General features: G+C 40.1%; 1 protein-coding gene across 4 annotated transcripts in view; it reads right to left on the reverse strand.

Annotated features, from left to right (window-relative positions):
- The window catches only part of plcd3b (phospholipase C, delta 3b), a 141,124-nt gene that overhangs the window by 90,639 nt on the left and 25,572 nt on the right, over positions 1 to 24,913 (reverse strand). For 3 of the 4 annotated variants that reach the window (XM_039691160.2, XM_039691159.2, XM_039691161.2), the window contains 5 exons: positions 18,500 to 18,652; positions 14,509 to 14,631; positions 2,057 to 2,204; positions 1,497 to 1,613; positions 1,220 to 1,398 (listed from right to left, as the gene is read on the reverse strand). In XM_039691160.2, coding sequence (XP_039547094.2) covers positions 1,220 to 1,398; positions 1,497 to 1,613; positions 2,057 to 2,204; positions 14,509 to 14,631; positions 18,500 to 18,652 — 720 coding nt within the window. The remainder of the gene's footprint in view (positions 1 to 1,219; positions 1,399 to 1,496; positions 1,614 to 2,056; positions 2,205 to 14,508; positions 14,632 to 18,499; positions 18,653 to 24,913) is intronic. The other variant, XM_089121884.1, reaches the window with a different exon arrangement.

Raw genomic sequence — 24,913 nt, forward strand, 5'->3', positions numbered from 1 at the left:
TTTTAGGTCTCATTAGACCTTTTTCGAAGGTAGCCCCACATTGTGGGTCTGTCAGGTTATTGGCTTCTGGCCTTCCTGAAGGATGGGCTTCCACATGCTGTGGTCGTCGGGTTTCAGGCCGCACAATGTACGGCCTTCCTGGCATGAGCCCTCATGTTTCGGAGCTCCCCACACAGGGGGTCATCAGGTCTTAGGTCTCATTGACCTTCCTGTTTTTTGATCCCTCTCTTACTTCTTCAGTGCTCAACAGCGAGCACTGGATGGAAACTCATGGATTGAGAGAACGATTCCCGTTGTTTTGAGGTTGAGTCACACTCTCCGGAGGATCCCGTCTCTGTGATCTAAAACTTGATGGTTTCTGCCAGCTTCGCAGGCCTTCAGTTTTTGAATGCCTTTCCTAGGCAATTTCCTGAGGCTCTGTCTCGGACAGACAGGCTATGGCCAGACTGTGTGTCTTAGTACAGATCACCAGACCAGCCTGGGGGCATTTCAGGAGGAGTTTTCTCCTGAATAGTGACTGGCTGGGGGTCCCTTTGGCCCCCTAGCTACACTCCCTAGAAGGGACCCCTTCTATTTGGAAGTTGTGGTCCTAAAGCCTTTGAGCTGGCCCAGATTTACCCACGTTAGTACGTTCTGGTTGTTCTTGGTTCATTAGCTTGGGCTATGACCGATAGGGAGTGCTGTCACTGACAGCCCGATGTGACGTAGGGTGAGTGGTTTCAGTGTTCCTTGGAATTTCTGGTTCTGACAGTTGTCACTGCCTTTTCGGCATGCACTCCCCTCATCATAGCGGAGTGGGTATTTCGTTCCCCATTGCGTCTTTCGACGTATTGTTGAGTTCCCTTCAAAAGGGAAACATCTCAGGTTACGACTGTAACCTATGTTCCCTGAGAACAGGGAACGAGACAATACGTCTCGTTGCCATGCTTCAGGCCCTGCCTGCAACAGTCCTTTCAGACGATAGGATGTTGTCACGGTTTCAAGGAGCCCTTATTATACATCCAGATTGACGCGCTCATCATTCAAGCTGATGATGCACGGGCTGTCGCCGGTCAACCTGATTACTGTGAGTTGATATTTGATTTCAGACACCTGTCACACCTGAGGTGTTCCCCATTGTGTCTTTCGACGTATTGTCTCGTTCCCTGTTCTCAGGGAACATAGGTTACAGTCGTAACCTGAGGCGTTTTCATAAAGATCCCACTGTTCATAAACTCACCTTGATAGTAAGCAGTGTTGGGTTGTGACCAGGTCCTCCCCCAGTGTTTTCCGGGTTAAACTCTGAATCAGACTGGCACATGAAGCTTGGTTTTAGCACATAGCCACAGCGGCCGTTTGGTAAAAAACGGCCTCTGTTTAGATCCATCTCGTTACATTGGGTTTGAAAGTTTAATGCCACTGCAAAATAATTTTTCTGTCAGTAATTTATAAATGTTGACTGTGCAGTCATTTTTAAAAACGTGCAGTCAGCAAGTTTTCTTTGATTAAATGTTTACCTATCTGACAACCTGCATTCCACATGTCTTGAGGATTGTAGTTGGAGGATTGCACCCGCTGACCAGATGGGTAGATCCTGCTTAATTGCATGCTGTTGTGACGTACAAACAACTTGCCTATGAAAAAAAGAGAGAAATTTAGAACCTACGCAAACAAACAAGAACATGTTTATGTTGAGCTTTTTTTTTATTATATATTTTTTTATATATAGTAATTTTTTAAAAATTTTATAAAATCATTTTATATATAGTTTAACACACATTCGTTTTTTTTTCAAAAGTTACTTTTGGAGACAAAAATATGAAATGTCGAAATATGAGAAATGTCAAAAATAAGAAATATGAGATGTCGTGTGAAGAAAAAAAAAATCACTTGTGCATTTACAGAATATTTCAAGATTAAATTTACATTTTCACTCAGGCAGTAATTTTGTCAAATTACTATTACTATTTAACTGTGTAAGGAAGGATCCATAAAATGTCACCTATTTTATTAAAAAAATATTTAAGATGCAATTTCTATCACTGATTGTTAATAAACACAATAGTAGATATAGTACCTGATTCTTTGATTAGTTTCAATGCATCACTCTCTGAGAAAGAGGACATCTCATTGGGAGGTTTCTTGGTAGATGGATCAAATTGTTTGAAGGCAACACTTCGGGTATACACTACCAGATCAGACAGCTCTGGGCTCAACTTACAGTCCTTCCAAGGAAAAGAAAAAGCAAAATTTGTAATCAAATAAAATTGTCAAACTGCCAGACTGCTAAAAAAAATGATTAAATTAGTAAAATAAACACAAAAGTAAATATAGCTGCAAGCAGCAACACGGGGCCAAGCCCTATGCATGGAAAGTATGGCAAATATGGCAAGCATGGCAAGTACAGCAAGCACAGCAGACCAGCAAGTACTATAAGCACAGCAGCGCAGCAATTACAGCAACAAGCATTTTAGCACCAACAGCAGTGCAGAGCCGGAAGAACAAAAAAAAATAGAAATTGAATGTACGTGAAGATCATATAGATTCAGAAGTACAGATAAGATGAAGATGAAATCAAAATGAACAGAAGGTCTGATGAGAACGAACACAGAATTAATTAATAAATAAATAAAAAAACACGTTTATTTCTAATCCAAGAGTAAAAATGATAAGTACAGCTCTTACATGGATAATAAAGGAATTGAAAAGACAACTTTATACATCATTTTAAAGTTGACTCACACAGGACTCAAATCCACTATCTATAGGTCAGGTGCATGTCACTCATCACATTGCGCCACTTGGCAGACATGCATCTAAACAGCTGCCAAAGTTCAGTAGTTTGAAGCGAGACTCGGAAAATGCAGGGCATATTGTATTTAAAAAGCTCTCACATGGATAATAAAGGAATTGAAATGACAAATTTATGCATAATTTGAAAGTTGACCTACACAGGACTCGAACCCACTATCTATAGACCATTTCACAAGATGTAAACAACACTGGTCCAGAAACACTTCCTGTTTCAGTTTGTAACTGTTTTCTTTATTTTACATGTGCAAACATCTTAAAGATGTTTGTTTAACTTTTTGATTCAGTTTTAAAGGGCACCTATTATGGAAAATTCACTTTGAACATAAATGTGTGTTGGCAGTGTGTGAGCAAAACCACCCTAGAATGATAAAAATCCACCCAGTGGTTTTTTTACAATCTCAATAAATCATATGCACTGCCTCAGAACGAGCTGTTCGGAGATTCAGCTCTTTGTGACGTAGAACGGGAGACAGGGGGTTGATTGACAGTGTGGCTGTGGCCTAGACCCCGCCCTCGGTGATCTGTACACATCATCCTCCATTGTTTCAACGACGACAGCCGGTAATGTCTCTTGGAAACATAAGTGTTCTGTCGTGGACTCGTGGGTTAATCCTGTTGTTGTAGCTTAAAAGTTAATCCTCAACTGTGGATCGTCATCTACTGTTTGCGATCCACCTTCACATCCAGTAACAGTAAGTGTGTTTTATGATTTTTGAGCAAATAGTCTTTTCAGTCAATGTCAGCCAATTCAACAACAAATGCGTCTAAAGTTGTTGTGGTCGTAGGATGTCTGTGTAGGCTATATAATTTAAACCTTGTTTGTATAGTGTGTAACCACACATTTATATATTTAAAGATATTGTATTAAAAACTGCATATATGTTGTTGTTATCTCCTCACATTTGCCACAGAAGCACCCGTATGACAAGTAAACATGACGCAACAGGTACTGCAGTCAAGCCAGCCTCCAGTTCAAAATGAGCAGTCAAACTAGCCGCCCCTATATTTCTTTATGCGCTTATACACTAGCTATTACGGTAAGACCGTCAACCTTTCTGAAACTGAAAACATTGATCTTCCAGCAAAAGCGATTTCAGTTATTCCGTCCATCCGTCCGTCCGTCCGTCCATCTATCTATCTATCATTAGACATTCAGAATGTCATATAGACATTCTGATGTTGTTTTACAAAATAAGAGCCCCCTGTTTTGTCCATACATTCAGAAAATCATAAAAATAAAAGTCCTAGCTTCCACAGACCAATTCCACCTCAGATGGAGAGGACACCTTCTCAAGGTGTCCACTGCAAAGTTTCAGGACATTCTGATGTTGTTTTACAAAATAAAAGCCCCCCAAAACTCATATATTATACCTGTTTTGTCCATACATTCAGAAAATCATAAAAATAAAAGTCCTAGCTTCCACCGACCAATTCCACCTCAGATGGAGAGAACACCTTCTCAAGGTGTCCCCTGCAAAGCTTTAGGACATTCTGATGTTGTTTTACAAAATAAAAGCCCCCCAAAACTCATATATTATGCCTGTTGTCTCCATACATTCAGAAAATCAAAAAAATAAAAGTCCTAGCTTCCACAGACCAATTCCACCTCAGATGGGGAGGACACCTTCTCAAGGTGTCCCCTGCAAAGTTTCAGGACATTCTGATGTTGTTTTACAAAATAAAAGCCCCCCAAAACTCATATATCACCTGTTGTCTCCATACATTTAGAAAATCAAAAAATAAAAGTCCTAGCTTCTACAGACCAATTCCACCTCAGACGGAGAGGACACCTTCTCAAGGTGTCCCCTGCAAAGTTTCAGGACTTTTATTTTGTATGATTTTCTGAATGTATGGACAAAACAGTTACTATATTAGATTTGGGGGGCTCTTATTTTGGAAAGCAACATCAGAATGTCCTGAAACTTTGCAAGGGACACCTTAAGAAGGTGTACTCTCCATCTGAGGTGGAATTGGTCTGTGGAAGCTAAGACTTTTATTTTTATGATTTTCTGAATGCATGGACAAAACAGGTAATATATGAAATTTGTTGTTTTACAAAAATAAAAGCCCCCCAAAACTCATATATTATGCCTGTTGTATCCATACATTCAGAAAATCATAAAAATAAAAGTCCTAGCTTCCACAGACCAATTCCACCTCAGATGGAGAGAACTCCTTCTCAAGGTGTCCCCTGCAAAGTTTCAGGACATTCTGACGTTGTTTTACAAAATAAAAGCCCCCCAAAACTCATATATTATGCCTGTTGTCTCCATACATTCAGAAAATCATAAAAATAAAAGTCCTAGCTTCCACAGACCAATTCCACCTCAGATGGAGAGAACTCCTTCTCAAGGTGTCCCCTGCAAAGTTTCAGGACATTCTGACGTTGTTTTACAAAATAAAAGCCCCCCAAAACTCATATATTATGCCTGTTGTCTCCATACATTCAGAAAATCATACAAATAAAAGTCCTAGCTTCCACAGGCCAATTCCACCTCAGATGGAGAGGACACCTTCTCAAGGTGTCCCCTGCAAAGTTTCAGGACATTCTGATGTTGTTTTACAAAATAAAAGCCCCCCAAAACTCATATATTATGCCTGTTGTCTCCATACATTCAGAAAATCATAAAAATAGAAGTCCTAGCTTCCACAGACCAATTCCACCTCAGATGGAGAGGACACCTTCTCAAGGTGTCCACTGCAAAGTTTCAGGACATTCTGATGTTGTTTTACAAAATAAAAGCCCCCCAAAACTCATATATTATACCTGTTTTGTCCATACATTCAGAAAATCATAAAAGTAAAAGTCCTAGCTTCCACCGACCAATTCCACCTCAGATGGAGAGAACACCTTCTCAAGATGTCCCCTGCAACGCTTTAGGACATTCTGATGTTGTTTTACAAAATAAAAGCCCCCCAAAACTCATATATTATGCCTGTTGTCTCCATACATTCAGAAAATCATAAAAATAAAAGTCCTAGCTTCCACAGACCAATTCCACCTCAGATGGAGAGGACACCTTCTCAAGGTGTCCCCTGCAAAGTTTCAGGACATTCTGATGTTGTTTTACAAAATAAAAGCCCCCCAAAACTCATATATTATACCTGTTTTGTCCATACATTCAGAAAATCATAAAAATAAAAGTCCTAGCTTCCACCGACCAATTCCACCTCAGATGGAGAGAACACCTTCTCAAGGTGTCCCCTGCAAAGTTTCAGGACATTCTGATGTTGTTTTACAAAATAAAAGCCCCCCAAAACTCATATATTATGCCTGTTGTCTCCATACATTCAGAAAATCATAAAAATAAAAGTCCTAGCTTCCACAGACCAATTCCACCTCAGATGGAGAGGACACCTTCTCAAGGTGTCCACTGCAAAGTTTCAGGACATTCTGATGTTGTTTTACAAAATAAAAGCCCCCCAAAACTCATATATTATACCTGTTTTGTCCATACATTCAGAAAATCATAAAAATAAAAGTCCTAGCTTCCACCGACCAATTCCACCTCAGATGGAGAGAACACCTTCTCAAGGTGTCCCCTGCAAAGTTTCAGGACATTCTGATGTTGTTTTACAAAATAAAAGCCCCCCAAAACTCATATATTATGCCTGTTGTCTCCATACATTCAGAAAATCAAAAAAATAAAAGTCCTAGCTTCCACAGACCAATTCTACCTCAGATGGAGAGGACACCTTCTCAAGGTGTCCCCTGCAAAGTTTCAGGACATTCTGATGTTGTTTTACAAAATAAAAGCCCCCCAAAACTCATATATCACCTGTTGTCTCCATACATTTAGAAAATCAAAAAAATAAAAGTCCTAGCTTCCACAGAGCAATTCCACCTCAGATGGAGAGGACACCTTCTCAAGGTGTCCACTGCAAAGTTTCAGGACATTCTGATGTTGTTTTACAAAATAAAAGCCCCCCAAAACTCATATATTATACCTGTTTTGTCCATACATTCAGAAAATCATAAAAATAAAAGTCCTAGCTTCCACCGACCAATTCCACCTCAGATGGAGAGAACACCTTCTCAAGGTGTCCCCTGCAAAGCTTTAGGACATTCTGATGTTGTTTTACAAAATAAAAGCCCCCCAAAACTCATATATTATGCCTGTTGTCTCCATACATTCAGAAAATCAAAAAAATAAAAGTCCTAGCTTCCACAGACCAATTCCACCTCAGATGGAGAGGACACCTTCTCAAGGTGTCCCCTGCAAAGTTTCAGGACATTCTGATGTTGTTTTACAAAATAAAAGCCCCCCAAAACTCATATATCACCTGTTGTCTCCATACATTTAGAAAATCAAAAAATAAAAGTCCTAGCTTCTACAGACCAATTCCACCTCAGACGGAGAGGACACCTTCTCAAGGTGTCCCCTGCAAAGTTTCAGGACTTTTATTTTGTATGATTTTCTGAATGTATTGACAAAACAGTTACTATATTAGATTTGGGGGGCTCTTATTTTGTAAAACCACATTAGAATGTCCTGAAACTTTGCAGGGGACACCTTGAGCAGGTGTACTCTTCATCTGAGGTGGAATTGGTCTGTGGAAGCTAGGACTTTTATTTTTATGATTTTCTGAATGTGTGAACAAAATAGGTAATATATGAGATTTGGGGGGCTCTTATTTTGTAAAACAACATCAGAATGTCCTGAAACTTTGCAGGGGACACCTTGAGAAGGTGTACTCTCCATCTGAGGTGGAATTGGTCTGTGGAAGCTAAGACTTATTTTTATGATTTTCTGAATGCATGGACAAAACCGGTAATATATGAAATTTGGGGGGCTCTTATTTTGTAAAACCACATTAGAATGTCCTGAAACTTTGCAGGGGACACCTTGAGAAGGTGTCCTCTCCATCTGAGGTGGAATTGGTCTGTGGAAGCTAGGACTTTTATTTTTATGATTTTCTGAATGTGTGAACAAAATAGGTAATATATGAGTTTTGGGGGGCTTTTATTTTGGAAAGCAACATCAGAATGTCCTGAAACTTTGCAAGGGACACCTTAAGAAGGTGTACTCTCCATCTGAGAAGGAATTGGTCTGTGGAAGCTAGGACTTTTATTTTTTATGATTTTCTGAATGTATGGACAAAACAGGTGATATATGAGATTTGGAGGGCTCTTATTTTGTAAAACAACATCAGAATGTCCTGAAACTTTGCAGGGGACACCTTGAGAAGGTGTCCTCTCCATCTGAGGTGGAATTGGTCTGTGGAAGCTAGGACTTTTATTTTTATGATTTTCTGAATGTGTGAACAAAATAGGTAATATATGAGTTTTGGGGGGCTTTTATTTTGGAAAGCAACATCAGAATGTCCTGAAACTTTGCAAGGGACACCTTGAGAAGGTGTACTCTCCATCTGAGAAGGAATTGGCCTGTGGAAGCTAGGACTTTTATTTTTATGATTTTCTGATTGTATGGACAAAACAGGTGATATATGAGATTTGGAGGGCTCTTATTTTGTAAAACAACATCAGAATGTCCTGAAACTTTGCAGGGGACACCTTGAGAAGGTGTCCTCTCCATATGAGGTGGAATTGGCCTGTGGAAGCTAAGACTTTTATTTTTATGATTTTCTGAATGCATGGACAAAACCGGTGATATATGAGATTTGGGGGGCTCTTATTTTGTAAAACAACATCAGAATGTCCTGAAACTTTGCAGGGGACACCTTGAGAAGGTGTACTCTCCATCTGAGGTGGAATTGGTCTGTGGAAGCTAAGACTTATTTTTATGATTTTCTGAATGCATGGACAAAACCGGTAATATATGAAATTTGGGGGGCTCTTATTTTGTAAAACAACATCAGAATGTCCTGAAACTTTGCAGGGGACACCTTGAGGAGGTGTACTCTCCATCTGAGAAGGAATTGGCCTGTGGAAGCTAGGACTTTTATTTTTATGATTTTCTGAATCTATGGACAAAACAGGTGATATATGAGATTTGGAGGGCTCTTATTTTGTAAACAAACATCAAATGTCCTGAAACTTTGCAGGGGACACCTTGAGAAGGTGTCCTCTCCATATGAGGTGGAATTGGTCTGTGGAAGCTAAGACTTTTATTTTTATGATTTTCTGAATGCATGGACAAAACCGGTAATATATGAAATTTGGGGGGCTCTTATTTTGTAAAACAACATCAGAATGTCCTGAAACTTTGCAGGGGACACCTTGAGAAGGTGTACTCTCCATCTAAGAAGGAATTGGTCTGTGGAAGCTAGGACTTTTATTTTTATGATTTTTTGAATGTATGGACAAAACGGGGGGCTCTTATTCTGTAAAATAACATCAGAATGTTATAGATAGATAGAATATAGTTATATAGTTATAGGCAGAATAGATAGATAGACAGACAGACAGACAGACGGACAGACAGATAGACGGACGGACGGACGGAATAAATTAAATAGCCTTCGCTAGAAGATCAATGTTTTCAGTTTCAGAAAGGTTGACGGTCTTACCGTAATAGCTAGTGTATAAGCGCATAGAGACATATAGGGGCGGCTAGTTTGACTGCTCATTTCGAAATGGAGGCTGGCTTGACTGCAGTCAATTAATTATTAATTATTAATTAATTATTTGGATCCGTATTATAAAGTGAAGATCATTGGAACTAACTAGTAATGACTCAAGTGTTACTACATGATCTAGTCATGATTTGTGCAAACGTTTGAGATTTTTGGTGAACTTTAGTATACTTTTAGAAAATGTCTTTAGTAACACTTGAGTAATTACCAATTAGTTCCAATGATCTTCACTTTATAATACGAATCCAAATAATTAGTAACTCCCACAGAAGTATCTAGTAACACTTTCATCTGTGAGCTATTACTTACTAATTCGTAAATAAGAATTTATTTTAGTTAATAGTAGTTACTAGATTGTTAATAAACTTTTTCAGTAGTTCTCTGGGAAGTATAAAAAAAAATAGTAGTTATTGATTACTTATAGTGAACTACCACTTTCGTCTGTGCGCTATTACTTACTAGTTCGTTAATCAGAGTTTCTTGTTAGTTAATAATAGTTACTAGATTGTTAATATTGTGTTACTCATTAGTTCTTGTGTAGTTATTCATTAACGAAGGAACCGTATTCTAAAGTGTTACCCAAAATTCTACAAGTACAAAACAGAATTCTACAAGTACGAAAAACTGTCACATGACTTTTGGCACTATTTTTCCGTGTCCAGGCAGAATCAGATTTTCTCACAAATACAGTTGAGCAACTTCCTCTTCTAGAACATTCTTGAACTTTCATTTACCTCAACTGATGAGTGAGTTGATAAATGTTTATATGTGAATAAAATCCTAAATTCAGTCTTTGTCAGGGTTCTATCACTTCCAGCCCATTCTCACCCCCAAGGCGTCACTTAACTGATGCCTTGGGAAGCATTTGGACATGCTTCAATATCTGACGCTTTAGGCGCCCTTTAGCGTCAGTTAGATGACGCCCTAGGATCGCGTGTACCCTACCCCCACCCCACACCTAAACCTAACCGCGTCCTCTAACTGACGCCTAAAGCGCTAAAGGCGTTCCTTTAGCGTCAGTTAGATGACGCCGTAGGATCGCGTCATGTAAGTGCTGGAAGAGGTGTTAGTGAGGCCAGCAGGGGGTGCTCACCCTGTGGTCTGTGTGGGTCCTAACGCCCCAGTATAGTAATGGGGATACTATACTGTCAAAGAGCCTTCGGATGAGACGTTAAACCGAGGTCCTGACTCTCTGTGGTCAATAAAAATCCCAGGATGTCTTTCGAAAGAGTAGGGGTGTAACCCCGGCATCCTGGCCAAATTTGCCCAGTGGTCTCTGTCCATCATGGCCTCCTAATCATCCCCATATATACCAATTGGCTTCATCACTGTCTCCTCTCCACCAGTAAGCTGGTGTGTGGTGAGCGTTCTGGCGCACTATGGCAGCCGTCACATCATCCAGGTGGATGCTGCACACTGGTGGTGGTTGAGGAGATTCCCCCCTCTATGTGAAGCGCTTTGAGTGTCCAGAAAGGCGCTATATAAATGTGATGAATTATTATTATTATTATTATGTGTTTGTGTATAGTCCTGTTTGTTGTGAGCACATGGCTTGTCAGGTGTTTCCTTGTGCCATGTCCTGTTGTCTAGTCCCTCTCATCTTGTTACCCGATTTTTGATAAATTTGCCACCTGCCTTCCTTCGTTACCCTCTTTTTTTTGCTTTCCTATTTATTCTTCCAGTGTTTGTACACTTGTGCTGGTTCATTGTCTGTTATACCAGATGCCTGTCTTGTTTCCCCCCATGGGGAGTTTTTGTTTGCAGTTTAGTTTTATTATTACCTCTTATTAATATATCCATTGTGACTGCATTTAATCCTCGCTTTACTATTACACCATTCGGTGACAATCTGTTCATCATATAAAGTGATCTATTGTCTCTTCAGAAACTTTTGGACTAAACCACTAAATTCATATATATTATTTTTACGATTTCTTTATAATTTATTTTGAAGCGTAAACGTGTCACGAAGCTTTCTTTCGAGGGACAGAAAGCTCTCAGGTTTCATCAAAAAAATCTTCATTTGTGTTCAGAAGATGAACGAAAGTTCATGTTGGGTTTGGAACAACATGAGAGGGAGTAATTATTAAAATGATTTTTATTTTTGGATGAACTAACCTTTTAAGACACAGGGCTCTATCTTGCACCTGGCGCAAATGACTTTATACACTAACACATGTCTCATTCCTATTTTGCAGCTGCGCAAAGCGGGCTTTTCCCCTCCACAGACGCTTGTCGATAAACTAGGAAATAAACTTGCGCTCCCAGGGCGGATCGGCGCAAAAAAGAGGCGTGTTTCGGCGCAAACATTCCCTGGTGCTATTTTACACTTCCAGAAAACAATTGCGCCACTGACCAGAAAAATCCTGGTCTAAAGTCAGTGGCGCGTTGCGCGTTGTTCATAATGCTATTTTAAGCGTGCATGCTTGGCCATAATGTAGCGGGTGCACAAAGCGCATACACTTTGATTCTCTCATCAACACTGATGCAGCAGTTTTTATTTTTGCAAATCATACATTATAACAAGGAAAAATATTAACACTTGAGGGAAATCAATTGTGATTTACATGAAGATGAAAAAACCTTAATTGGCCATTTTTTATGGCTGAATGTAGTACTAAAGGATCAGATCTGTTTGCACAATAGTATAGTGGCAAGAAATATGTATATAATGTTTAACCGACGCTGATTTGGGTGGTTTCTCCCATCCCCATACAATGTAATTTCTCTATCTTTTACGGCCCTGACAAGAACGTCGGTCTCATCGGCTGTGAACGCTCCTGGCGCGCACCTGGTAAATCCTCCGTTATAATAACAATCCGTCATGCAACATGCGTACCTGCTTTTAAAGGGTATGTTGGATGACGCTCTGATTGGTTTATTTCATGTTACGCTCAAACCACACCTATGAATAATGAAGCTATTTCAGACCAACCCCTTTTAGATTTGCGCCAGGCGCAAGAGGCATTTATCCCGCTGGGAAAATAGCAACAGCGCCGGGATCCACCCACAAAGTTAGTTGCGCTTTGACACTTGCGTTTCAGATCGTTAAAATAGGGCCCACAGTCTTTCACATAGTGGCTTTTGCAACTTGCCCCGGTTTTCAACATGCATAAGAAATATTTGAGCACCAAATCAGAACTATTTCTAAAGGACCAAATCAGAATGATTTCTGAATGATCATGTGATACTGAAGACAGGAGTAATGGCAGCTGAAAATATAGGTTTGCCATACCACTTTAAAGGGGTGATGAACTGAGAAATCAAATTTTCCTTGAGCTTTTGACATCTAAGAGGTCATCATATTATAAGAATATCCTGTAAGTTTCAGAACTGAAAACGTCCTTGTTAGTCCAGTAAAAGCTTTTATTGACACAGCCTCTAAAAACGACTCGTTTTTAAAAGTGGGGAACTATGACGACAAAGAGGATAAAACACCACCCCCACAGAAGATGATCAACGCCTGCTTCACCACGGCAGGTTTAGCCCCGCCCACCGATTCGCGCATTAAACACATAAGTATCATACATGTACATGCTTACCTCGTGATGACAAACTGGATCGCTACCGAGCAATACTGTGCAGTGCCTGGTTGTGCAAGACAGTCGCTGCATAAGCTTCCTGTGGATTCCAATAGGACTGCATGGATAAAATTTATTTTTAATGACGTTCCAGCTGATGAGGTAAAACATCGTCGTCTGTTCGCTTCATTTCACTGAGGATTGTTTTGTCAACAAGACTGGATTAGCAGACCGATTAAGAGTAAAGAACGGTGCTGTGCCGTCTATATTGGATCTGACAGGAATATTGTGCAACACACGGACTCTGGGTTGAACATGTATGGGCGAATCCGGTTGCCATTTTACAACATAGGACGTTTTCCCCCATGTGCACCGACGGGTGAGTTAAACTCATTATAATATGCAAAACTGTTATCCACTCACAGCAGTGGGTGTTTACTTCCAAGTCTTCAGTGCGACATGCCCATAAAAACCGACTGTTTTTCAGGAAGGCTCACAACCAGGGTACAAAATAGCCTATTACTTGTTCATTTTGATGTTTTTGAATGCAAAAACCAAGCGAACGTTATAAGTTGACCTCAGACAACAATATAATAACATTTAAAAAGCCAGTTCATGACCCCTTTAAATTAGATGGAAAATAGAAAACAGCTATATCAATTGTAATAATGTTTCACAAAATTACTGTTTTACTGTATTTTTGATCAAATAAATGCAGCCTTGGTGAGCATAAGAGACTACTTTCAAAAACATAAAAAAATCTTACTAGATCCTACTATATAAGTTAGCTTACATGCAAATGCAAGTAGAAACATGTATACTAGGGGTGAAACGATACCTTATGCCACGATTCGATACATATCACAATACTGAACTTATTGCGATGGTATACCATGGTATATGGTAAAATGGTATATGGTATGACATTTAGTAAAATGTTTAAAAAAATTTACTGTTGATTAAAATGCTAAATTTGGTATTACATAGGGTGTGGAAATGAATAGGCTTGGACTTGGTGCTGGTAATCCAATGCACAGAAAAATAGTCATGATTCTGAAGCTGAAAATGCAGAATTATTTCAGAATACACTTCCACTCTGTCACTTACAGATATATTTAAAAATAATATTCTTTTTACTTTATCTTTTAAAAAAAAACTTTTTACTGGCAACATAAGATATTTGGCATTATCAGGAGGACCCACAAATATTCCTCAATTGCATTATTATACATTATATTTAATATTTTATATAGACAGTTTTGCAAGATGTAAACAACACTGGTCCAGAAACACTTCCTGTTTCAGTTTGTAGCTGTTTTCTTTATTTCACATGTAAAGAAAACATCTTAAAGATGTTTATTTAACTTTTTGATTCAGTCTTTATGTTCTGTTGGTTGTATTTTATCCCAGCTTTTATGTAGTGTTAAAAAAATGAAACAGGAAGTGCTTCTGGACCAGTGTTGTTTGCAATCTTGCAAAAAAAACTTGAATTTTTCACGCACAGTAATTTTTATTTTGGGTGAATTAAACACAATACATATTGTCACTATCCACGATACATATTGGTGTATTTTTGTATTGTGATATATTGTGACACGATATATTGTTACACCCCTAATATTTGCACAAAGCAAGTAGCAAAAATACAGACGCTGACCTTCCGTGCTTTAGGCTTGCTTTCAGCTTTAGATTCATCATCTGAGGAGCTTGAGTCAGAGCTGGAGCTGTCCTGCTTCACTTTGATCTTCTTTGCTTTTATCAAGATCTTCCCTTTTAGGTCCTGCCATAAAAAAAGATATCTAAAAATCTTTTTTTTATCTACCACACATCTACATTTTAGCATTATAATATTATTTCACTTGGTTATTGTTAAGCAGAATCATCACTAGAGGGATGAAAGGTGGTTACATTGCTCAGGGCCCCTGTCTTTCAGGGGGCCTTTGCTATTTAAACCCGAGGGGTACCCATCCATCCCATCCATGCCCCACCCACACCCCCAGAACCGCGATTTCAATCGAGGAAGCCCTACAGCAACAACCTGCACTGGGGCTCCAGATACAGGTAAGGCCCTGGTGTTGAACATGGAATTCTATGATAGCAGAAATAGCACTTGCTAATTTCTCCATTCTATCACCTGACGGTGTTTTAGTTCCTTGCCACTGTCACCTTTGGCTTTTGACTTGCTTAGTTGGGGATACTTAATAGATACAGTCAGCAACGCGTCATAGTTGGGGGGCGTGGTCGGTGTGGGGGAAAGCAGCGCGACCATCCTATGTATTTGAATGACAAAAATGTCATATTGCGAGTCATTTATGCCTGCCGACCGGCAACGGTACATTGCAAAATGAACTGTAATAGGTTATGATTGCCCTTATTTAATTAAAAACTGGGTCAATGACCCAACCAAATGGCCGGAGGTGTCGTTTCCAGACTATTATATCTGGTTGAATCTTCAGGTAAGACATCGCGGAAGCTACCGGCAACACAAGCCTGTAACTCAATCAACTTGCGTATAAGTTACTATAAGTCCATAAAACCATGTCACTTACCAATTGTACGTATGCTTCACTCCAAACTATTAATCCTTTTGTAAAACGGTGATCATCATTAGTAGTCGCTACGAAGTTGCAGAGGGACTTTGCTGACAGTTATCCGAATTCTCACAGACTGCAGTCTGATAACCTTCAGCTGATAACGCTAATAACATCCCTTATGAAAAACAACTAAAGGAATCTTGTAGTATTTTAGGACAAAATATTATAGTAACGTTAATCCTATAGGAATACTATAGTATTTTGGGACATAGCCTAGAAGTATAGGTATTAATGAACATCACAGAAGTATTATACACTACTATAGAATACTAATAGCCATAGGATTACTATAGTTCTTTTTCGTAAGGGCTGTAACGTCAGAGAAATCTGGCCCACTGCCTAATACGAGTTAAAACATCTACTAGGCTACTATATCACACAGATCTACTCACGCAGTAGCCTAATCTAATAAGATATGATTAATTTTGCCATTTTGTCCTCCTATCCGGTTCTGTATGTATGTAAGAAAGGCTGTAGAACTTCAATTTATAATTTGTTTGTTTATTGGTGGTACAGAAAACGACACCGCAACTCTTCGGCATGATTGTCCCATGTATTTCAATGAGCGCCAAGGCAATGTTTTCCCCCACGGGCTAAATTCACACCACGTGACGGGGCGTTCCCGTGGGCGTTCCCAGACCAACCGACTGTATCTATATTCAACAATATTATTGATCTACCTGTGTTGACACTATTATGTGAGAACTGAACAGAGTTGGATGATAACATCATTGTTTTCTCCAGTGTGGCTATATATACACTTATATATAAGAAAATAGCGTCATAGTCCAGCTTAAGTAAGTTCAGTGATGGTTAATTTTTGTGATGGTTAATTTTTGTTGTTAGCTGGACTATGACGCTATTTTCTTCTAGATCTGCTGTACAGCAGAAATCTTTGTTGCATTATTTTGTAGTTATTACTGTAAGGCTGCTTTATATATGTATTGTAAAAAGTGTTATATAAATAAAGGTGGCTTGACTTGACATTAAAGGTAAAATGAGACCAACAAATTTCAATAGAGTCTACACAAAGAATTCAAAAGCACTTTGTGGATAGCTATTCATCTACTGTCAATGAAATCTATGTATTCTTACAGATTAGAGGTGTTAAAAATTACAAGGCATATGCTCAGATATATTAACAGTTAACCTATATAGAAGAATTGTTATGACAATCAAGCATTGTCTTTTGCATAAAATTCAAAACATTACAGATAGACTGCTTTAACCCTACTATTATATTTCTTTCCTGTTTACACTAATTGCATTTTGGGGTCTATATGACCCCAAAGATGCACAGAGCTTTTGTACAAAAAAATATACATTTTAATAATACAAATTATATATCATTTTTTTCAGTTACTTCTCATCTATATTTTTATGCTGTGTTTTGGGGGATATGAAGTACTTTTGTACCTATTTACTGCAGAATTCCTCAACTACAGCATTAGCATAAATATGAAATATTACATTTTTATGAAAAAAAACACATTAATGATGATCAAATTTAAATATGAGTTGTTTCTGGATATTGATCTAGGTGTCTGATGCATAATTCTGCCATCTGCTGGTAAGATGTTTTTTTGTAGATAATATAGTTTTAGCCAGAAAGTGTAATTACCATATACTTCCAGCAGAGGCCCCATTGAAATCCATTCATTTTTCTAAATGTGACTTACTGCTCTTATAACAGCTTTTGTTATGAATATATATATATTTAAACATTTAAAATACATTAAATCAGTATTTTGTCAAAGTTTACAATTATTTTTGTTGTTGTTCGGGGTATTTTTAAGTATCTTGTTATTGCAATAATGTTTTATAAATTTGCAGTAATCCCAAATAAATTTGCAATAATGCCACATTAGTTGCCACTAAAAGAAAATACTTAATTGCAATTACATATTATTTCAATAATCAAAATGCATCAAATGATTAACTTTAGAATAAGAAATTAATTTTTAAAAGGTAAATAAAAACAAAAAAACAAACAGCTATAGGCGGATAGGAATAGTAAAGAGTAAAGAGTAAACACACCTGTGTGTCTGTGTGTGTTTGTGTGCGCACGCATGCATGTGTGTGTGTAATCATGATCATTCCACATTGTTTTTTTGCTCCAATGCCAGGCCTTCATTTTTATGTGAACATTTTTAGATTTATGCTGGAACTACTATTATTTTTTTGGGGGCCAATTTCAATAAAAATGGTCTCTTTTGCAGTCACACCTGTATGTTTGTGTGTGTCTCTGTGTGTGTGTGTATGTGTGTGTGATATGTGTGTAGTCATGTTCTTTTCATTTCATTTTCATTGCATTTGTGCTCTCATACCATACCTTCATTTGAGTGTGATTTTTTTTAGATTTATGCAGAAATTATTGATTTTATTTCCCAATTTCTATAAAAATGCTCCCTATTGCAGTCAAACCTCTATCTCTGTGTGTATTTGTGTCTGTGTGTGTGCACATGAGTGTGTGATAATGTTCATTCCACATTGTATTAGTGATCTACTACCAGACCTTCATTTATGTGTGAGAATTTTCAGATTTATGCTGGAATTATTGATTTTATTTGCCAGTTTCTATAAAACTGCTTTCTATTGTAGTCACACCAGTGTGTGTGTTTATGTGTGTGTACACGTGTGTGTGCATGTTATCATGTTCGTTCCACATTGAATTTGTGCTCTAGTACCAGTACTTCATTGCGGTATAGAAATTTTCTGATCTATTCTGGATTAAGTGATTTTTTTTTACAAATGAAAAATAAAAAACACATTTTTTTCGATTTTCCCATTTATTTCAATTGGGGTCATATTGACCCCAAAATGCAATGAGTGTGACTTTTTTTTTTACATACCTTTAGAACAACCGAATCAAGCCCAGTTTTTTTGTGTGTGTATAGATAGATAATGTAGAAAAAGTCACAAAATTTTATGCATCTGAGATCAAGGGAACCATGTTTATTTACTTCGGAAAAGTCGATTGGGGTCATATTGACCCCAAGTATAAAATGAGGGTTAACTGTTTTTTCATGAAAACTCTTTTAAGGAAAGGCTCACCTCTGGTGATGGAAGCCGCTGAAGCGGCTCGTCATTGAGAGGTTTGGTCAGCAGTTTGTCTCCCAGAATTGACTGCAGCAGTTGGGACATCATTGTCTGCTGCTCCACACAGCAGTGGTTCTCCAGAGACAGAATAAGAGGATATGGAGAAGTCTAGAAAATATACAAATTATTTATTTATGTTTTCTTTTATTTTACCTTTTAGCATTTTTAAAGCCACACTTTGGAATTTTTCAACGTTTATAATATATTACCAAAACCCATTGAGATGGTACATCGACTTATAGGTTGAATGACACGTCTGCCGTAGCCTGAAGGTGTCTGTATCGCTTTTAAATACTAGCACTTTGTACTTTCGGGTTTCGGGTAGGAACCCGAGCACAAAAAGAACTACAAAATTTGACTGCTTTTCGGCATACGTCACTTCCCCCACCACCCACAACTTCCTCAGATTCTGACGTTAATGCTCAACTTGCGTTTGATTGCCGTCTGTATGTTTTCGTCATGGCCGAACAACAGCTACAAGGAAGAAGGCAACGGTTTTATCAGAGGAAACTAAAAAAAGAAAAGGGGAGAGTGACAAATTAAAAGCCAGGACGAGAATTAACATTGGTCCAGCTTTCGCTTCGCTCGCTGGTGTAAGCTAAAAGAGGAAGGGTGCTCGACCGATGCTGATGCTTGCCTGAACACAAATGCTGTTTCCAAGGTAACCCAGACAAATTCATATAAGCAGTGTAGTATTTTCTGGCATTCCGGCCACAGCCAATGGTGTTATGAGTGTAATAAAATGCCAACAGCTCAGTGTTCATTTCTACACACAAACACAGCCCACCTCAGTACAGGGCTCGAACAAATAAAATCGACTCATGTCAAATATAACGTTACATTAAATGTAGTGAACGTGCCCACGACTCAGTAGTACCCACAAACACACCACATGTCCCACGGTTTCTGTAAAAATAAACCAAAACACATACAGTCAGCTCAGGCCGACTGTGTTTTCAGTGCAGTGAATGTGCCCGCTGTCCCGCGCCCACATTCACTCACAGACATGATAAGCCCCACGAGGCTCACCTGACTCGCTCTCTCTCAGCAGACTGCTATAAGGGAATCGAGCGCGGTAAGGCTGCCCGGCCCGCCTCAAACACTGCAAGCACACACAATCTAAAGACACGGGAGGCTGACCGGTTGACTGTTTGTTGACTTTAATTTGAGACAGTGCTGCAGAGCTTGTGGCCTCTAGGGACGCTAGACGTGAAAGTTACAGGTCGAGCACCTAAAGTTCCACAGTGTGGCTTTAAGGCAAGGCCTGTTTTCAAAGGAAAGAGGCTAAACACATTATGTAGACTGACAAATGGGGTCTCACTTAGGAGCCCTAATCACCTTGGTGAATTGCGGAGTAGAATTTGCATTACAAGCCACTCCCTCGTACATATGGGTATATAAATGGTAAATGGTAAATGGACTGCATTTATATAGCGCTTTCATAGACCATTATGCTACATTCACACCGGACGCGAATAGGGCATCAGGCGCGAATGATTTCAATGTTGAGTCAATGCAAAGACGCTTTACGCGCGTGAAAAATTCCTGCGGCGCGAATGAGGCGTGGAGCGCGGCGCGGAAGACGCGAATACGCCTCATTCGCGCATCAAGTTCGCGCGAATGGTGCGAATTGAGCGTCTGGCGCGTTAAGCGCGTATGATTCAGTTAGTGCCATTTGTGCATTCAGGCGTTTGATGCGAATTCGCGTCTGCCGCCCAAGTTGAAAAATCTGAACTTTGGCATGAATTCGCGCCACGTTAACCAATCAGGAGCCTAGCTGCTTGCTCACGTGGTGAAGTGTCTGGATGCTTCAATAAATTATTTTGTTAATATGACTAAATGGTGGGATTATGCACAACAAAGCAAATGTTTTATCACTTAAAACATTATTTCTATATACGAGACATGTTCATTTTGTATTGAATGTTATTCATTCCATAGCTAGATTATATGAAATAGTATTATGTTGTAAAGACAATCAACATATGTGCATAAATTCGTGTCTGAACGTGAGGGAGAGAAAAAAAAATCACAGGACAGGTTAATAACTTTTGAAGGCTGGCTCTATTTATCATCAAAACAAAAATAAATGACAACTAGATTAGATGGATGAGGGCGAGGGTGATCCTCGCTCCGATGCGGGACAACATGTCATCAAACTGGGCGCGTGACAGGCGGAAGTACCGCTGACAGCGGCCGTCATCCAGCGCAGCTCCTGTAGCGAGCAAATGGTGAAACTCGCCAAACGGTTCGGCTCCGAAGGGTCCGGTGGACACAAATATACGGCGACGATGATCCCCACGCCGCTGTTCTGGTCTCCAGAGTTAATACAGAGCGGTAACTCTCTTGATGAATGCTCGGTCGACATAAAAACAATGGCCGCCAGCGGATTTCGATTCTGACGCGCGTAAATTTCGCTTCAAAGTTTTGTTTTTACACGCGCCAGTTTCGCTCTTGACACGACCAATTAACACAAAGTGGTCAAGCGTCAAACTAGACGCGTCAGGCGCGAATTTGACGCGCGTCCGGTGTGAATGTAGCATTAGGCCAAAGCGCTTTACATATTGCCTCACATTCACCCATTCACACACACATTCATACACTGACCGCGGTGTCAGCCATGCAAGGAGCCATCCAGCTCGTCGGGAGCAGCTGGGGTTAGGTGTCTTGCTCATGGACACCTCGACACTTGGTCAGGTGGAACCGAGGATTGAACCACCAACCTTTTGGTTTGTAGACAATCCACATGAACCACTGAGCCACTGCTGCCCCATATTCACAAAAGAGCTCAAGAAAACCTCTTGCTGAAAGCCACAGTGTGCGCACAGATAAGAGGATCGATTCCCCCTGGGCGTTTCATCTTAAAGAGCAGTTTTTCCTAAAAGAGCAAGTAAGGGTGGGGAGTGTCTTTTTAATGATGCCTTTCCGTCCGTGTGTTTCTGGATGGAAATTCCTCTTCTCTAATCTGACAGCCGTGATCTTTGAATTACATGTCTGGGCAATAAGCATGCTGAGACAGCGCTCTTGGATGGTTCATGTCATTGCAAGAACATGACTATGTCGACACTGCGATCGTGACTCTCCTTCCTTGTAAATGGTAGAGTTTCCTCTGTTGTTACCCAGCCTGGTTCCTCTGCACTGCAGAGGGTTCCAGTGGTTAACACTCTGGGAGCCTGTGGTTTACAGTTGGAACACTTTCAGCGTGTTGTGTGTCATCGAGCTGCCGGATGAGGGCAGGGCACGGGTCCTTCTCAGGGGGACACGAGTCATTTGGTGTTCTGGGTGAGGAACGGATGTCGATAACTGCTTGGATAGTGGGCTACTGTCCTCTGGAGAGGAAGATGAAGCTGAGCTTCCCCCTTCTGGATTTATGAGTTGACGGCCATGTTTTCCCGTGCCGCAGGCATCAGACTCCTGAGCACTCACGGTTGGATGATGGGTTCCTGGATGTAGCACATGCTTCATAGCCGAGTCTTGCACCAGTATTTTCTTCCCATAGATGCACAAGGAGGATCAGAAGTCGTGAAAGGAAACTTTCACAGCTTGAAGCTGCTTCGCAGCCTCCTCCACTCTCCCAACCCTTGATGGTGGGGCCGCCGGGGGTACGTGGATATTCCTCAGGTGGAGCATGCAGTTGTTGTGCACTTCCATTGGGAACTGGCAGTCACTCTGCGCCTGTTTCAGCCGTTGCGCCATTCACATTCCGGGCGACCTCAATCGTGCGGACTCACAACAGCTCTTTTTACTCCTTGTCCAAGGCACCCCCTTGACACAGCCCTTGCGTTGCTGTGTCCCGTTCGAGCCCTGCATATTTACGTGTACCACTCACTAGGAGTATTGCCTCCTCCAGGCATTGGCACTTGTTCTGGCAGACATATGCAGAGCTGCGGGCTGGGTGACACCTCACACCTTCTACACCCTCCGGGTTGAGCAGGTTTCATCCCTTGTGCAGGGTACACACGGGTAAAGTGCGGGAGGGCTGGCTTGGTGTCTTGCTTACAGCACTATTCCCTTCTAAAGGGGGATACAAGCACTTTCTAAGCTCTCCATGTAAGATCCCAAGTTGGCAAACCCTGGATTGAGTTCCTCCAAACATCCTCTGGCAGTCAGGGACAGCAGAGTTGTCTGACGCCAGGTGATACTTGAGATGTATGCCCATTCTGTCAGCCCTTGTACTGGGCTAGATGCCCCATACGTTGGAACTCCCCTCTGGTAATCCCATGTGTATTCTTCCATGGTATGGTTTCACCCGGCTCAATGGGTGATGAGTGCCTTCATCTTATATACCCATATGTATGGGGGAGGGCCTTGGCATGCAAATTCCACTCACCAATTTTTCAATTTACCCTTCGCAGGGAGTTTGATTGACAGGCAATCTGACCAATCATAATCCGCCATCTGCCCATTTTTGTCCAACAAAGCAGTCAGGAGAGTTAGTAGATTAACGTCGGTGGATTTGAACTTGAAAAGCGATGTGTACTGACATCTTTCCACGGTTGAAACAACAATCCCTCTGATGTTCAATCATGTTTATTTGATTCTATCAATTAACTAGAAGGAAGAGATGATCAGTTCAAGAGCAGCTTTAACTGAGGCTCTACAGCGATCTGTCACAACACATTAAAGGACAAGTTTGGTATTTTACACTTGAAGCCCTGTTTTATGATCGTTTCTGATTAAATAGAACGGTTAAGACTGAAATTTGGACACATGCTGCTGGCCCGAGTTTCTGTGGTTGCACTCCCCCACCTCCACAATAGTTGCATAGGTGCACTGGAACAATCCTTCCTATTAAACTTTAGTTTACAAAGACGTGAAACTCACCAAGTGGTCTGGGGTGTTCACTGATAAGCTCACACAAAAATTGCTGAAAAAGATGCTTTCAAACAGGTTTTATCGTAGTTTTTGTCCAACTCCATTTACTTAATAAAAATAATATATTTTATTTATATTGCACTTTACATTTCAACAAAATTTTAAAGTGTTAACTTGAGATTTGCTGACTTGTATTGGAGGTACAGTATTACTCTGCACCGGAAACGGAAATGGGGTTGTTTGTATTCTTCTGTGTATTCACTGAAATGCCAGTGGTTTGCTTGCAATTGGCAAAGGTGCATTATCGCCACCAACTGGGCTGTAGTATCTATTATTCAAGCAGTAACTAAAAGGGGGCGGGTCTTTGCGGACGGTCAATTGGTTGTTTTTCTAAATCTCAGAGGTGAATGGGGATCACAAGTGAGGCTGCATTTGTCGACATAACATTTCTGTAACAAACATAACAAACTGTTTAAAAACATGTTTAAAAAATATGTGAAGCCATTACTTGTTTATCAGAAATATAAAATAAACCATTTCACGAGTTCACCCTTACATATAATCATATATAGTAAAAGTATATATATTTGCTATTTGGCCCGAACCCAGAGTGCTCCCATATCCCTGGTTGGGATAGAAAATATTTAAGAGTGAGGAGTTGGGTAGGTTGGAGTAGCCTGGCTGCGCCCTCCTACGCACTTCCGCTCAATTTCATTTTACTTCTGTACTACGTCTGGGATCGCTCCATATCCTTAGGTTTCCAGAAACCAATTTTTTGTAGGACCAATCAGCGAATAGAGGGAGTGGCTGAGAAAGATGACGTTGATGTAAGCGCGTCAGTTTCAATTCAGTAATGGCAGCGGAGAAAGACGTGAGAAAAGCTATTCGGTCCGTTGTTGGAAAAGAAACTGCCGAATATACAGAATTTAAAGCCGGTTTGTTATCGTCTAACCTCTTGTTGCACAACTGAGGACCAAGTGAAGGAGGCAGAAAGTTTGGAAGTTTGTGCTGGGCAGTTCGTGCACGATGACCGTGACATTTTGGACGGACGGTTTAGCCTGGTGTTCGCGGTGTTCGGAAGCCCCGAGTCCTGGCTGCTAAACTATGGTTGAAGATCCGCTCAGGAGTCATGTCAGTCGCTCATATTCCCAACTGTAAATTTACTGATTCTTGTGATGAATAGAACATTTTGAGCCCTTGTGCACTCGTGCAGGAGGTTGGTGTGTCAGTTTTACATGTTGTAAATCATACAAATTGGTTGTGATTTAAAAAAAAATAATTGTCATAAATAAAAATGTGAAAAACCATACTTTGAAGATATTTGATTTTCAGTTTTAGATGGCAATGGTTGATTTGTTTTACTAAAAAAAATAAATGCCACATAAAAATGTACAAACACATACTTTGAAGACCGTAATTAAGAAACAATAAGACGTAATATGAAAAATTGTTGTTTATTACACATCTGCAGATAGAGACAGACTGATCATTCACTGTAGCTGCCACAGCATTTGCGGCAGATCAGAAACGACCACAGCGGCGTATTTGTAATGA

This window comes from Pimephales promelas, chromosome 17 (genome assembly GCF_988280905.1).
Source record: "Pimephales promelas chromosome 17, fPimPro1.hap1.1, whole genome shotgun sequence".
NCBI lineage: Eukaryota > Metazoa > Chordata > Actinopteri > Cypriniformes > Leuciscidae > Pimephales > Pimephales promelas.